At 34.7% G+C, this 13244-nt stretch overlaps 1 protein-coding gene across 1 annotated transcript in view; it reads right to left on the minus strand.

Moving 5' to 3' along the window:
• Positions 1-10434: 10434 nt before the first annotated feature.
• The window catches only part of LOC131072156 (protein ABIL1), a 92766-nt gene continuing 89956 nt past the window's right edge, over positions 10435-13244 (minus strand). The window contains exon 9 of the mRNA XM_058008233.2: positions 10435-10830. Within this exon, the coding sequence (XP_057864216.2) occupies positions 10684-10830 (147 nt within the window). The 3' untranslated portion in view covers positions 10435-10683. The remainder of the gene's footprint in view (positions 10831-13244) is intronic.

The following is a 13244-nucleotide window of genomic DNA, read 5'->3' on the forward strand; positions in this document are numbered from 1 at the left end:
GATGTCCTCCTAAAAAGAGGACAATTCTAAATCTTTCCCCTTTTCCAAAAGAAAAAATCTGGGGCGCTACCCCAAACCCCATTTAATGGTTCGTTAGCCTTCGGCCAACAAATGTATGCATTCTTTCATAAGTTTAAGTTTATTAATTTTGAAATGCATATGTTATCTTCTTTTATTAACTTAGTTTCTAGCTATATTCAAAGTGTTAATGATGTTCCTTTTCATGCTTGTGATGGTGACTTATCTCTAACTATGTCACTCTATGTCTTTGATCCCTCTCGTAATATATCTTCTCTTTCAAAGGATATTTTGTTACAAGAGGATGAAATAATTGACACTTTTCTTAATGTTACTTTACCATCTCCTCATTCTAGTGCACTCTCTTCTATAAATAATGCATTAGTGAATGATGAGTCTCAACTCATATCCGATTTTCCAAAGCTCGATGTTGAGCAAAGTCCTTCATTAAAATCTTATACATATCATAATGAGTCTATGAATGTCATTTATGTCTTTGCCACCCCTAAAAGGCCTAAGAGACCGATCATTCATGTGACTACAACTAGTCCTTCTCCAAAGAAGGTAAAGTCTATTCATGGTGTTTCTTTTGAGAATGACTCACTAGATCTTTTTACAAGATATACATAGTCTAAGGTTCCTTCTTATAGAATGATATCCCATACTTATAATACTCGTATAAATAAGTAAAGTATTGATCACTCTAATACTTATTTACCACCTTCTCAACCAAAATTTCATCAAGCACCTAAGCCTTCAATTAAGAAATCTATTCATTACGATCTTATTGAGCAACTTCGTGTTACTCCCGCTAAGATCTCACTTTGGGATTTACTTCATACTGCTCTGGTTTATCAAGGTATGCTACAGGAAGCTCTGCAAAAGATCTTATTGTCGTCTTCTGCTAATTCGACAGATGTAAATACATTGATGGATCATATTTGTGCAGACACGCCGAATATTACATTCTATCCACATGAACTCGCTTCTAGAAGTAAGAAATCAAGAATATCCATTAATGATAATCGTGTATGTTAAGGATGTTGGCATTAGACAGATTCTCATTGATACTAGTTTAGCACTCAATGTTTGTAGTCTAGACCTATTGCCCAAAATCAAAGTGGATTCTAAGTCTCTTGCTGCATCTTCTATGTTCATCTGTGGGTTTGATAATACTAGTAAAATTGCTTTGGGCACTGTTATTTTGCCTATAAAGGTTAGACTAGCTATAATCCCAACCATAGTACATGTTATGCTAGGACCTTTATCATACAATCTTCTCTTCAGTAGACCTTGGATTCATTTTTTAGGAGTAGTTAGTTCTACCCTTCATGGTTCTATTAAGTTTGTTGCTAACAATCAAGTAGTTGCAATCAAGGCTAATCTTGAAGCTATGCATTTATGTCAAATTGTAGCAACTGGTCATGCCTCAGTTACACCTACCTTTCAAAACTATATTCCATATTTATCTTCTAATATGCCGACAACTATTCACATGGACCCTCCTAAAGAGGAAACTCATGAGAAGGTTGTACCTAAAGAAGATCCTCCTAAAATAGAAAGTCCTAAATCTACTCCTTCTCAATCAAATGCATTTCTTGGTGATGATTGGGATTCCTTACAAGCTCCTTCATTGGAGAATATAAAGTCAACCCTATCCACCTTAACTTTCCCAAAGTATCATTCTCACCCACTATCAAAGATCATTATTCTTTTGTTGTGTGAGATCATGTGAACACCATTGGCTATACCATTAAAGGTGATCCTTCCCCTTTGGAGGAGTTGTAATCACATTATTGTCCAGGGTTCAATATTGCTTCTGAGTATGGATACAAAGGAGATGGTCTTGGGCACATGGGTCAAGGAGTTAAAGTCCCTTTGGGATCGAAATTACACTCTTTTATAGTGGGTTTAGGTTACAAAGCTTCTCCTTTGTCTTCATCCCCTTCATTCTCTAATGTTCCTATGTCTTCTTCTTCTTCTTCTTGTGAGTAGTCAAACTCTTCTTCCCAAGAGAAAAGGTTGCTTCCCGCTCCTCATCCTTTATCTGATCAAGAGATTATTTTGTTGTGGTTTCTTAAAGCCCACTTGATTACTCTTCCTCCTCCTACACATAATAAGTTTCCTAAGAATGATTCTTTCTGTGCATACCATCAAGTGCTTGGACATTCCACTAGTGAATGTAAGGCCTTGAATGACAAGATTCAACAACTTCATCAATTAGGTGTCATTGATCTTTCATGTATTGATATGCCTCCTTGTTCTTCTTTGCATAGAAAGTGACATTGAGGTGTATCTCTATCTTGTTCTTTATCATATTTCAACCTTCTTTGCATTCTTATCATGTCTCTATCTCTCACCCATAGAGGTGCATCTTTATCTCTCACTTGTCATGGTGACTATCATTTTATCACTTTTCCATGTTTTCCTAGATGTGGATCAAACCACTTGATCATTTTCTTTGTCTAGATGGGGGGCCAAACCATTTGATCTATCACTTTTGCTCGCCTTTTTAGGGGCCAATATACTACTTACCAAATCTATCTTTGATCGCCCAATCACATGACTATCTAGCATATTGCTACCCATGCCAACAAATCTATCTATCTCATCGCCCTATCATATGGCTATCCATACTAGTGTATCTCATATTAATGGGGGTCGCTTATCTTATATCTTTTGTAACAAGGGGCTTTCCTCCAAAGCAAGGCTCATTTCTATTACGCTGTCTTATTTATCATTTATCTTTATTTTATCATCTGACATGTTAGTCTGCAGATTGTGTGATTGTGATGTATTAAATCTATTCCAAATATCATATTCATCTCGCTAGGGGAAATCTCATCTAATCAATGAAAATCTACCTCTCTATCACAACTATCTTCTTTATCTTATCTTTTGGTAGTGGCCTTCCTTCAGAGAAAGGTTGGTGCTACCTATTTTTGATCATCTAGCATAACACAACTTGCTAGATCTATCTTTTTTATCACCAACATGACTACTAGTGATGAATAAAGCTAGTGTCTTGGTCATGTACTATCTCTTCGACATTGATTGCTTCTCTGACTTTTGGGTGCATTCTTCCTTGAAGTAATCAATTCTTGCATTCTTCTCTTCATTTTGGAATTCATGTATCTGTTGTTTCTTGTTATTTTGGGGATGACGCATGGTACTGAGACAACCTTTTACATCGAGGTCTCTTTCACTTTGTGAACTCAAGATCGTAGTTTTTTTGTTATGTGCTTTCATGTGTGTGTTATGTTTTTCTTTATCATGTTCTAACCATGTTGTCTGGGGATTCCCTTATTCTCTAACCCCGTTCTCTTGTGTAGGTTCTTCTATCTAATGCATTTATCTTGTAGGTCTTTAGCTTGGGGGAATTCTTCCTTGGCTTGGAGATTTATTTGCTTCCTCTACAGTATCCTTTTGGAATCATGATGTTATTTTATGTTCAGTAGATTTCCTTTAGCTTGCATATTCATGTTCATTCATAAGCCCGCTAAAGTGGGGGAAAAATGTAGTGTCAAAAATTGCATACCCCTTTGTAATTCAACCTACATCTTTCGTAACCACTTTGGTGTCCATTCCCCTAGCACCTGAGTAGGCTAACTTTATCCCTTGCATCAGCCATTTCCCTCTTAGTATGCTCGAGATCCCCTTTTCTGGCAGCTCCCTCGTGGCATCAGTCTTGTTAGTCATATGTCTCTTTTCGTTGTCAAGCGTGATTCATTTGGACACTAGCGCACTGCACGAACGATCACGCCATGCATTGGTCCTATGACATTTTAACTATTGAATATCAGTTCTAAGTGCACCTTTCCACTTCTCACCTGCATATGTTGGTGGAAACGGCTCCGAACCTTTCAAATGCCTCGCCAGTCCTCTTTTCCCTCCTCTTCTCTCTTTTAAATATATCTTTTCTCTCCATTCAATCTCTCTTGGTTATTCAACCTCTCTTAGACTCTCTTACACTCTCTTCGTCTCTCTCTTGGCTCTCATAGTTTTATCTTGTTCTTACTCTTTCTACAACAGTTTCTAGTTTGCTACAACACTCTCAAGATCTTACAATAACCTTTTGCAACTCTCTTGGCTTTCTCAAGTCTCTTTTGTAATATCTATCTATTTATCCTATATTTGAGCATCTTGGGATTTATCACATCCCTCTTCTATCATTTATCATTTATCTTATCTTGCATTTATTTTATTTATCTATTGGTCCATGGAGGTGGAAAGACCAAAACAAGGGTCTGACTGAGGTAGACTCCAAAACACAGCCCCCAACATTTTCCTTCTTTCTTGTGTGCAGGTTTATAATCATAAGTAGGAGATCATTTAGCAAGAGGCTTGAATCATGGACTGGTTGTGAGCTTCCTTCTTTCCCTCTTCTCAAGTCATTCTAATATATCGCATTATGTGTTATTAGCTTGTCTTGTTGTTTTTGTATATTTATTTAATATTATAATTATAGCTGCTACCCCCGTACAGTTTCTATGTTTTGTTTGTATTGGATGATAGTGTGTCGCGCTAGTGTCCTAGATCTGCGCACTCGTCCCGAGGACAGAGACTCAACAAAGTCTCGTCTGTAGTCTATTAGCTTAGCTTTTTATTTTTATCTCCTAGCTCTTCCTTAGCGCTAGTTTGAGTGAGGTAGCAGCACATCAATTTGTCCTTTGAGATTTGTCATCTTGGGGGTGACAAATCCCCTCCTCTACACATAGAAAGATAACTCTACACCACAAACATTATAGACCAATCCGAAACAACAAGTTTGGCATCAATGACAACCAAAACAACACATATTTCCAATACTATCTAACAGAATGGTCAGGACCACGTGGATCCAACACAATAGTCGAAGTTCCAATTGTTGGTATGCACAAATAATTACCACTTTATTAATGCTTCCCTTGAAATTGTTGGAGATAGAATAACCATCTTTGATGCCTATCATTTTATAGTTTTCTTTGTGTTTGCAAAAATTGAAGAGGCTTGTGATATGTGTGCATGACACTTTCCTTGCCCAAAATATAGTGTTTTTGTTGTTTACAGGCTTGAACAATGGCATATAACTCCTTGCATAGGTGGAATATCCACACACTATATCAAAAAAAAGTCCCCTTGTGATATGGAATAAGATGTCCATGTTGTGTAAGTATTTCTCCAAGGGCATGTTCAAATGCATCAGTTTCAATTTCAATTGATTGTTGCAAGTCTAGAAGAGATAAAACTAGTGTTGGGCATAACCTTTGTTTTAACTCATCAAATGCTTGTTGTTGTGCATCTATCCACATAAGCTTTTCTTGCATTCCTCTCAATGATTGATTTAAAGGCTAAGCCAAATGTGAAAATCCAAGCACAAATCTATGATAGAAATTTTTCAAACCTAAGAAGTTGCATAGCTCTGTAAGATTTTTGGGAGAGGGCTAATCTATAATAACTTGTATCTTTTTAGGATCAAAATGAACACCTTCACTATCAATAACATATCCCAAATAATTAATACTTTGTATTCCAAAAGAGCACCTTTCTTTGCTTGCATAAATACTATGGCCTTGCAAAGTTGAGAGAGCTTGTTCCACATGTTGCAGATGCTCATTCCGAGTTTTTCTTAAAAATGAGTATGTCATCCAAATATACAACTACAAAGAATCAATAAATGGTCTGAGCACATCATTCCTCAATCTCATAAAAGTGGTTAGAGTGTTGGTTAGGCCAAAAGGCGTGACTAACCATTCAAACAATCCCTCCTTAGATTTGAAAGTAGGCTTCCACACATTTGATAGATCAATTCGTACTTGATGATACCCAGATTTCAAGCCAATCTTGATGGAGAATTTAGTCCCTCTCAGCTAGTCCAAAATATCATCTATCTAAAGAATTGAATATCTATTTTTCATAGTGGTCTTATTTGATGCCCAAGAGTCAATACAAAGTTGCCATGTTCTATCATTTTTCTTTGCAAAAATAATTAGGCTACCACATGGTAGAATATGTCCTCTCATTATTTTCTGAAATTGACCTCCTATACATTAGCTTATTAGGCAATGATGTTCCTAGAATCAAACCAATAAAGTTCTTAACCTAATAGTGTGATGGTACCCCAATTGGTAACTCAAATAAATTGGTATATCTTTTCAAAATTTGGTTCATCTGTCTTTGTTGATTTGTTGAAGTAACTATCATGGCATGTGCATTACACACAACTAATTTCTTTTCCTCATATCGAATCATGAGTATTAAAAAAGCTCCAATTTAAGCAAACAATCACTTACATTGTTTTGCACAAAATAAAGATGTAGATTGCAATACTTACCTTAGGTGTCTAGTACTTTTGTTCACAAAGTTTGATAGTCACACTATGTGGTCTGGATTTATATACATTGTGATGTTGGTACATGTCTAGTTACCCCAACAAATCATCGCATACATTCAAAGGAGCTATATCACAAATTACTTCATCTTCGAATGGTTTTATAGAAAATGAAAGACGACATTGCATATTTACTTGTATATCTCACCCTTGGCTTACTAATCCCATAGAGTAGGGTTGTGGGTTTGTTGTTGTTTTCAAATTCAACATTTTCACAGTCTTAGTAGAAATTAAATTCTTTTGGTTGCCACTGTCAATAATGAAGTGCATAGCTTTTCGTCCAATCCACATATACAAATGAAAAAAACCTCTCCTCATCCCCACGGGGCAATATTTTTGTAATAGCAACTATGGCATATGGGTCTACCTCAATGACCTGCTCACTATACTTTTTCTCTAAAGGGTTCATTGATAATGATTTAGGCTCAACATCCTTTCCATTTGTCTTCATCATTAAATTTTCTATAGCTCAACAATCCTTAGTGTTATGAAATGCACATTTATGAATCTCACACCATATACCAGTATCTTGTTGTATCTTGTTGTATCTTCTTTGCTAGTGAATTTGAAACAAACTCCTTGATTGATTGCTTCCTTGCAAACTTACTATTACTTTCTCCCTTTGAATCGTTCATAAATAATCTCTCCTCCTTTTCTAATTGGAAATTTCCTCAAGTTTTGAAGCATACTTGAAAGCACTTGATATTGTTTCTATATTCAGGGAGTCCATTTCAGTTTGAATATACCTATGAAGTCCACTTTGATTCTTCAAAACTCGATGTTTCTGAAAATCCTTGATGTCAAGTTTTGCCAAAAGTGAATGAAATGTGTTAGTATACTCTTGAACTGATTGGTCCTTTTGCTGGAGCAATTTCCATTGCATATATTTTTGTTCATACGTGTCTTAAGGAAAATATTCTTCTTTTATGTGCTACTTGAATTCTCCCCATGTGATTTTGTCATCAAAACCTATATCAAATTCCTACCCAACTTCTGCTTCCTTAGATGATGATTTAGCTTCTCATGACTACTTCACATGACTCTCAACATTTGAGAAATGATTAACAGAAAAATACCTTTCTAGTTTTGATAACTAGTCATCAACAACATCTGCATCATTTTTCTTCAAAAGTTGGGATAACAAAACTCCCTTTCACCTTGAATGGAGTTTGTCTACCAAATGGTGGGTTTGTTGAATTTATTTGTGAATCTCAATTTTCCAAGAGAATTGTCCCATCATTTCTTCATGTTGTTTGTTTAGTGCATCTTCAAGTTCTAGTGTTTTGAATGGATCATATAATCTGATAGTTTGTTGTTTAAACATCCACAATCATGTGCATCTCAAAGGAAAGTAATTTAAAGGATCCCTTGTTTCAAAACCAAGCCTTTGGTATGTTGATTGTGTGATGGGACATACAAAAGCAAACAAGCTCTAATGCCATTAATCCAAATTATGGATTCAAATTAAAATAACTAGTGTGCAACCTACAATATTGTATACCTTTTACAATGAAATTGAGAACAAACTCGTAAAGAGATGTATGTAGCTCAAAAGATTATTTAATTTTGAAAATCAACTTATACAATTTGCAAAGGGTTCTAAGAGTCGCCACATCCTTTGGATTTAAAAATGAACAATTTGGATGTGGATAATTACAATAAAAATTAAAAAATATCAAAATACTATATATTTTATTACTCCAACTTCACAAGGTCATAACTTTTTGCTTGGTGCTCCAAATCTAGAACCACTTGCACCATTGGAAAGATCTCTGAGAACTCTAAATCCAGTCCCTTAATTAAAATGCCTTTGGCTATTCCATTTAAGTGACCAACAACAATTTTGATCCCAAATTCTACTCCAAAGACCTCCAAAAATTGGAATTACTAAAACAAAGAGAATATCAAAAAATTGGATTTTTGATATTTTCCATTACCACTTGTGCCATTGTCATCTGAGTTCTCATGAATTGTTATCTGATCATTCCTCTTTCCTTGAAAGGAAATGGGTCCCATTGCATCAACATGCTATAGCATATGAGGAAAATATATATGAATCTATTCTCTAGTAAGTCATTTACCCTAATGAGCAAATTGACCATCCTAAACCGCATGGTAAAGAGGAATGTGTTGCTTCTTTAGGTTCTTCATAGTAGCTTCCATGACCTCATCACTTTGTAGTGGTGCAATAACTTGTAGATTCAATTATGTGTTATGATTGTGCTTAGCAACTTTTGAAATGTCTAGCAAAGGAGGAAAATAAGGCTGCAACAACTCAATATTGAAATTTGGATGAAGACCAAAAAATAGTGGCAAGTTAAATGCTTTTTCACCGTCGTGTTTGGTGAGTGTGTATGGACCGTAACGAAGGGAATTAATCTTCTTGTTGGGCCCTTGAAGTCACTCCTTCTAAAGGTGCAACCACACCTTATCCCCAACTTGAAAATAATCAAGAATGCAACATTCATCGTGCCTCTCTTAACATGACAAAGAGAAAGAGATTAACATGACAAGACTACAAGAAATATGCAAACCAATTTGAGGCCATCTACCTTTTATAGATTATTGTAAAGGTTGGTGAATTATTGAATCCCCTTGATAGGACTAAATCAAGAAGTGACATAATTCAAGATTGGGATTGTTCTCCAACAAGGTAGTTGAGAACATAAAATGCCTTTGAGAACATAAAAATGATTTCCCTCTAACATAACAAATCAGCTTTAGATTCTATGCAGCATTCTATATATTGTAAAGCCATCCCTACTCACAATGGTTCAAAAACCATTTCTATTCAATTAGTTTTTTATTACATATAATGCTTTGTTTTAGTTCTCTTTATTAGTTGTTTATATTGTAGTTTTTCATAATCACGAGCTAATGTTTTAAATAAATATAACCCATGAGTTCAATAAAATAAATTTTTGGAGTTTTATTGAAATTTTATGGCATTGAAATCTAAGAGACTCTATGCCCAATCCAATATATGCATGCATATGGTGGTTGGGTATCTTTTTCTCAGTGGTAGATTTATTCAAATCCAATATACGCATGCATATGGTGGTTGGGTATCTTTTTCTCAATGGTAGATTTATTTGAATAAGATAAAAGCATTTTAGGCAGGATTATGATTTGATTGTTTAAGATATCAATTTGTCTACTCTTCTTAATCAAATATTGCTTTGATAATTATTAAAGCTCATTTTGAAAAAGAAATTAAAAGTGCAAGAATCGGGTAGCCCCTATAAACTGCAATGCACCTTGTAAAAAAAATCATGTGACAAGCAATGCTTGCACAAAAAGCCCTTCGATACCACAAAGACAGGGACCACCCCAAATTCATTTTGCACATTCACTTTCCTTTACTTTTACATTTTCTTTGAAATTGGTAGATTTAGGATCAGGTTTATAGTCAAGTCATTTTGTCAAAATTATCTTAGTACTTACTTTAAATATAATGCTACAAAATTACCTTAACATTAAACTATTCGATGTAAATCTAGAGATTAGTCTTCCATTAATTTAATTGTATATAATTTAAGTGGTTTATATTAATTGCATAACATTTATCATAAACATTTTTGAAAGTCAATATAAATCTCTTAATTTTAAGATCAAGAATCAACCTTGAGAATTTTTTTTTTTTTTAAATCAATAGCGTACCCCCATTGACTAAAACAGTAAATATTAACCCCTAGGTTACATCAACGTGAATGTCTAATGAGACCTAAGAACTCATTGTTATCTAATAGCATTTCTAGAGAAGAAAACCCATCTCCTCCATTACTTTCTCCTGTCTACCTTCAATTTTGTCTTGTCTTCTCTTTCCATTAATATACTTTCACCATCATCAAATGTACCTCAATATCATGACATACCGGATACAAGATTCTTCATAGAGAAGAAGAGCAACACAAAACATATATAAACTCCCCACTTGTATAAAATATCATGGTAAAATCATCCTCTTAATACATAGCAATAAAAGAGGTTTGTAACATCAATATTTTTCTCATCTATTATATAGCAGGCAAATTTGAAAACAGACAGCTTATAAAACTGATTATCACCTTTGTAGTTCATGCTTCTATAGCAGCTTCCATTAAAAAAGGCACAGGTATTATATAATCTGTTAAATTGAGATCTAACAATGCTTATAGCTAACAACAATAAAAATTCCAACTGATAGGTTTTTATTTTGAGGCAATTTATCACTCATAATCTGTTAAGAATCATGGAGATTTAGAGATATAACCATTATAAAACACATATCATGCATTGTCATACAACAGCCATGTTTACTGAACATGGTTTGGTCTTTTCTTTGCAGATTTGCGACCATGGAGAAAAGATGTAAAGAAATTCCTGGCTTGTGGAGGTTGACGAACATCCCTTCTGTGATTATTCTCTAAAGAAAACGAAGATTTTGGGCCTTCGATTGGATCCTGCCAACATACAAAACAATAAAACTTGATGAAATATTTACATTCTAATCTAAAACTATTGCCTTATTATAACATTATATTCGATAAGTCTATGCTTAGATAATTAATCATAATGCATGTTCAAGTTGTTACGGAAGAGGTCAATCTTGTTGAATGTATTGTCTATAGTTACTAGGAGACGAGAAGTGGTATTGGTATAGGAGACGGAGATAGGTACCAGTATGCTAAAAAAATTTAAATGGGAGACAAATTTTTGAAGATGGAAAATATATAAAATTTACATTTAGAAAATAAAATATATAATGACTCTGAAACTTTAAAAGGGTAAAATGCTGAAAAATACAGAAATAAATATCAAAGCAAAAACCAATTATATTGATATTTGATAATCATCATCATGAAATAACTAGTCAACACTGGAATGGGAATGCCATGATTTTAAGAACATGGTACATTTATTCAAAGATAAGTGTCTGTGTGATAGGATTACATACATACCACAGTTAATCGACAAAAGTTATTATCATGAATGCCACTCTCATTTCAATCAACAGATAAAACTTTTAGTACATGTAGACATCTTAAGCCTTTATATTATTTTTCTTAGTAGTATCTCTTTGGGCTCTAATATAAAATTTTCTACTATAGAAAATGACAAGCCTTGTATAAATCTCCAAAGAGATGAGCCTTTCCAATGAATCGTTCACTTCTTGAATGCTAGTAAATCACTTTCATTTATATCCTAGCCAACTAATGGATCAAGCATTGCCCTTTTACAATTCTCATCAAACCCATGGCGGTTCAGCACTGTTCAGACCATTCACAGCCTTCATTTTTTATAATGTTCCTGTTGACACTCTGGAACACAACACAAGACAGCTGCACATGCCAACTTCAAGCAACAACTTCAGATGCCCACGTTCACAGCTCAAATGCACAAGCAACCTCCAGCAATGGCTGGCTCCTACATAAGCAAGACATTGCTAGGGAAAGGGATAGGAGGGCTGCAGAGAAAGGCAATGTACCTAAAGAATGGATCAATTGAATCCCCTCTTCAAAGCTCAAATTTAAGCGTGCAGTTTGCACAGCAAGGGGCATTTCAACCTGCATCTATGATTCGAGCAACAAAATGAAATGCACAAATAAACAGCATAATGAGAAAACATCTCAACACTCTATAATTGAGATGCTTCTACCTAATAACCATAAGCAAGCACAACAGACGCAAAGTTTCAAGTTAGAGGACTCTCTTTGAGGCGAATTGTTAAGCAACATAAACAAAGACTCTATATTGATTAAAAAACCCAAAGATTCCTTATAAAGAGGGTGAAACCCCATATTTATAGATTAACAAAAAGGAATAGCAATCTTTTACGATTGATCCAAAGGGGAATCTGACAGGTCAGAACAAAGAACATGCTAACTAAAAGTGGGTTTCCTTGTTAGATTATTTCCAGACTTATACCAGGCATGGGAAGCATCACTCAATTTAAAGATGACACTGCAAATTTTCCTACTCGCTATGTGTTACATGGCATTCATTAATTGAGGTGCTTCTACCTAAGAACCATGAGCAAGCACAACACACCAAGTTTCAAGTCTGAGAACTCTATTTGAGGCAGGTTGTTAAGCAACATAATTGAACATCACACAAGAATATAACAATGGAGTCATCAACCACATTGTCACTATCTAATCCCAACATCTAACATAGGCAAGAAAAGGCCATCTTAAAACAATCCTCAAATATTTCAGCATTAAAGAGATCAACCATGTCATCATACATGCCCCTTAGAGCATAAAGCCTATTGTCCACATGATGTATGTGCTTTTGCAAATTTACAATCCAATGTAGGGACTTATTCATGTTAAATGATATTTCTTGTCTATCAAGACTCTCCCATTTAGGGTTTTCACATCTTCTCCACACAAACCAAATGCTTTCCTAATTGATAACATGCATTCAAATATAATACAACTTCCCCTCAGTAAAATGATTACCTGATCTTGTCATCATGAGTTTCAACAATCCATGAAATAATACTAAGAGTTTCTATTGATATAACATTCATACTTCATCTTGGATATGTTACTATCCTAGGTGTGATATTGCACATAATTAATAACTTTTCTCAATATTTTAGGAATATTTATTTTTCCTCACCTAGGTAGCTAATAATGAACATGTACACTTTGAATTGAGCTACACAAGTGCCCCCACTACCTCATCAATCCTTGATTGGCAATAGTTAGGTGGCACCAATGTTCAATCAAGGCCACCCTTGTCTTAATCGGCTTTAATATACTAATCCAAGTTGTTGATGTGTTTTTTATGACAACTCAAAAACAGATGACCAAGGAAACCTCAAATGCTAAACAATGTGATCAAATAAGGAAACCTCAAATGCTTAACA

This window comes from Cryptomeria japonica, chromosome 6, assembly GCF_030272615.1.
Source record: "Cryptomeria japonica chromosome 6, Sugi_1.0, whole genome shotgun sequence".
Lineage (NCBI taxonomy): Eukaryota > Viridiplantae > Streptophyta > Pinopsida > Cupressales > Cupressaceae > Cryptomeria > Cryptomeria japonica.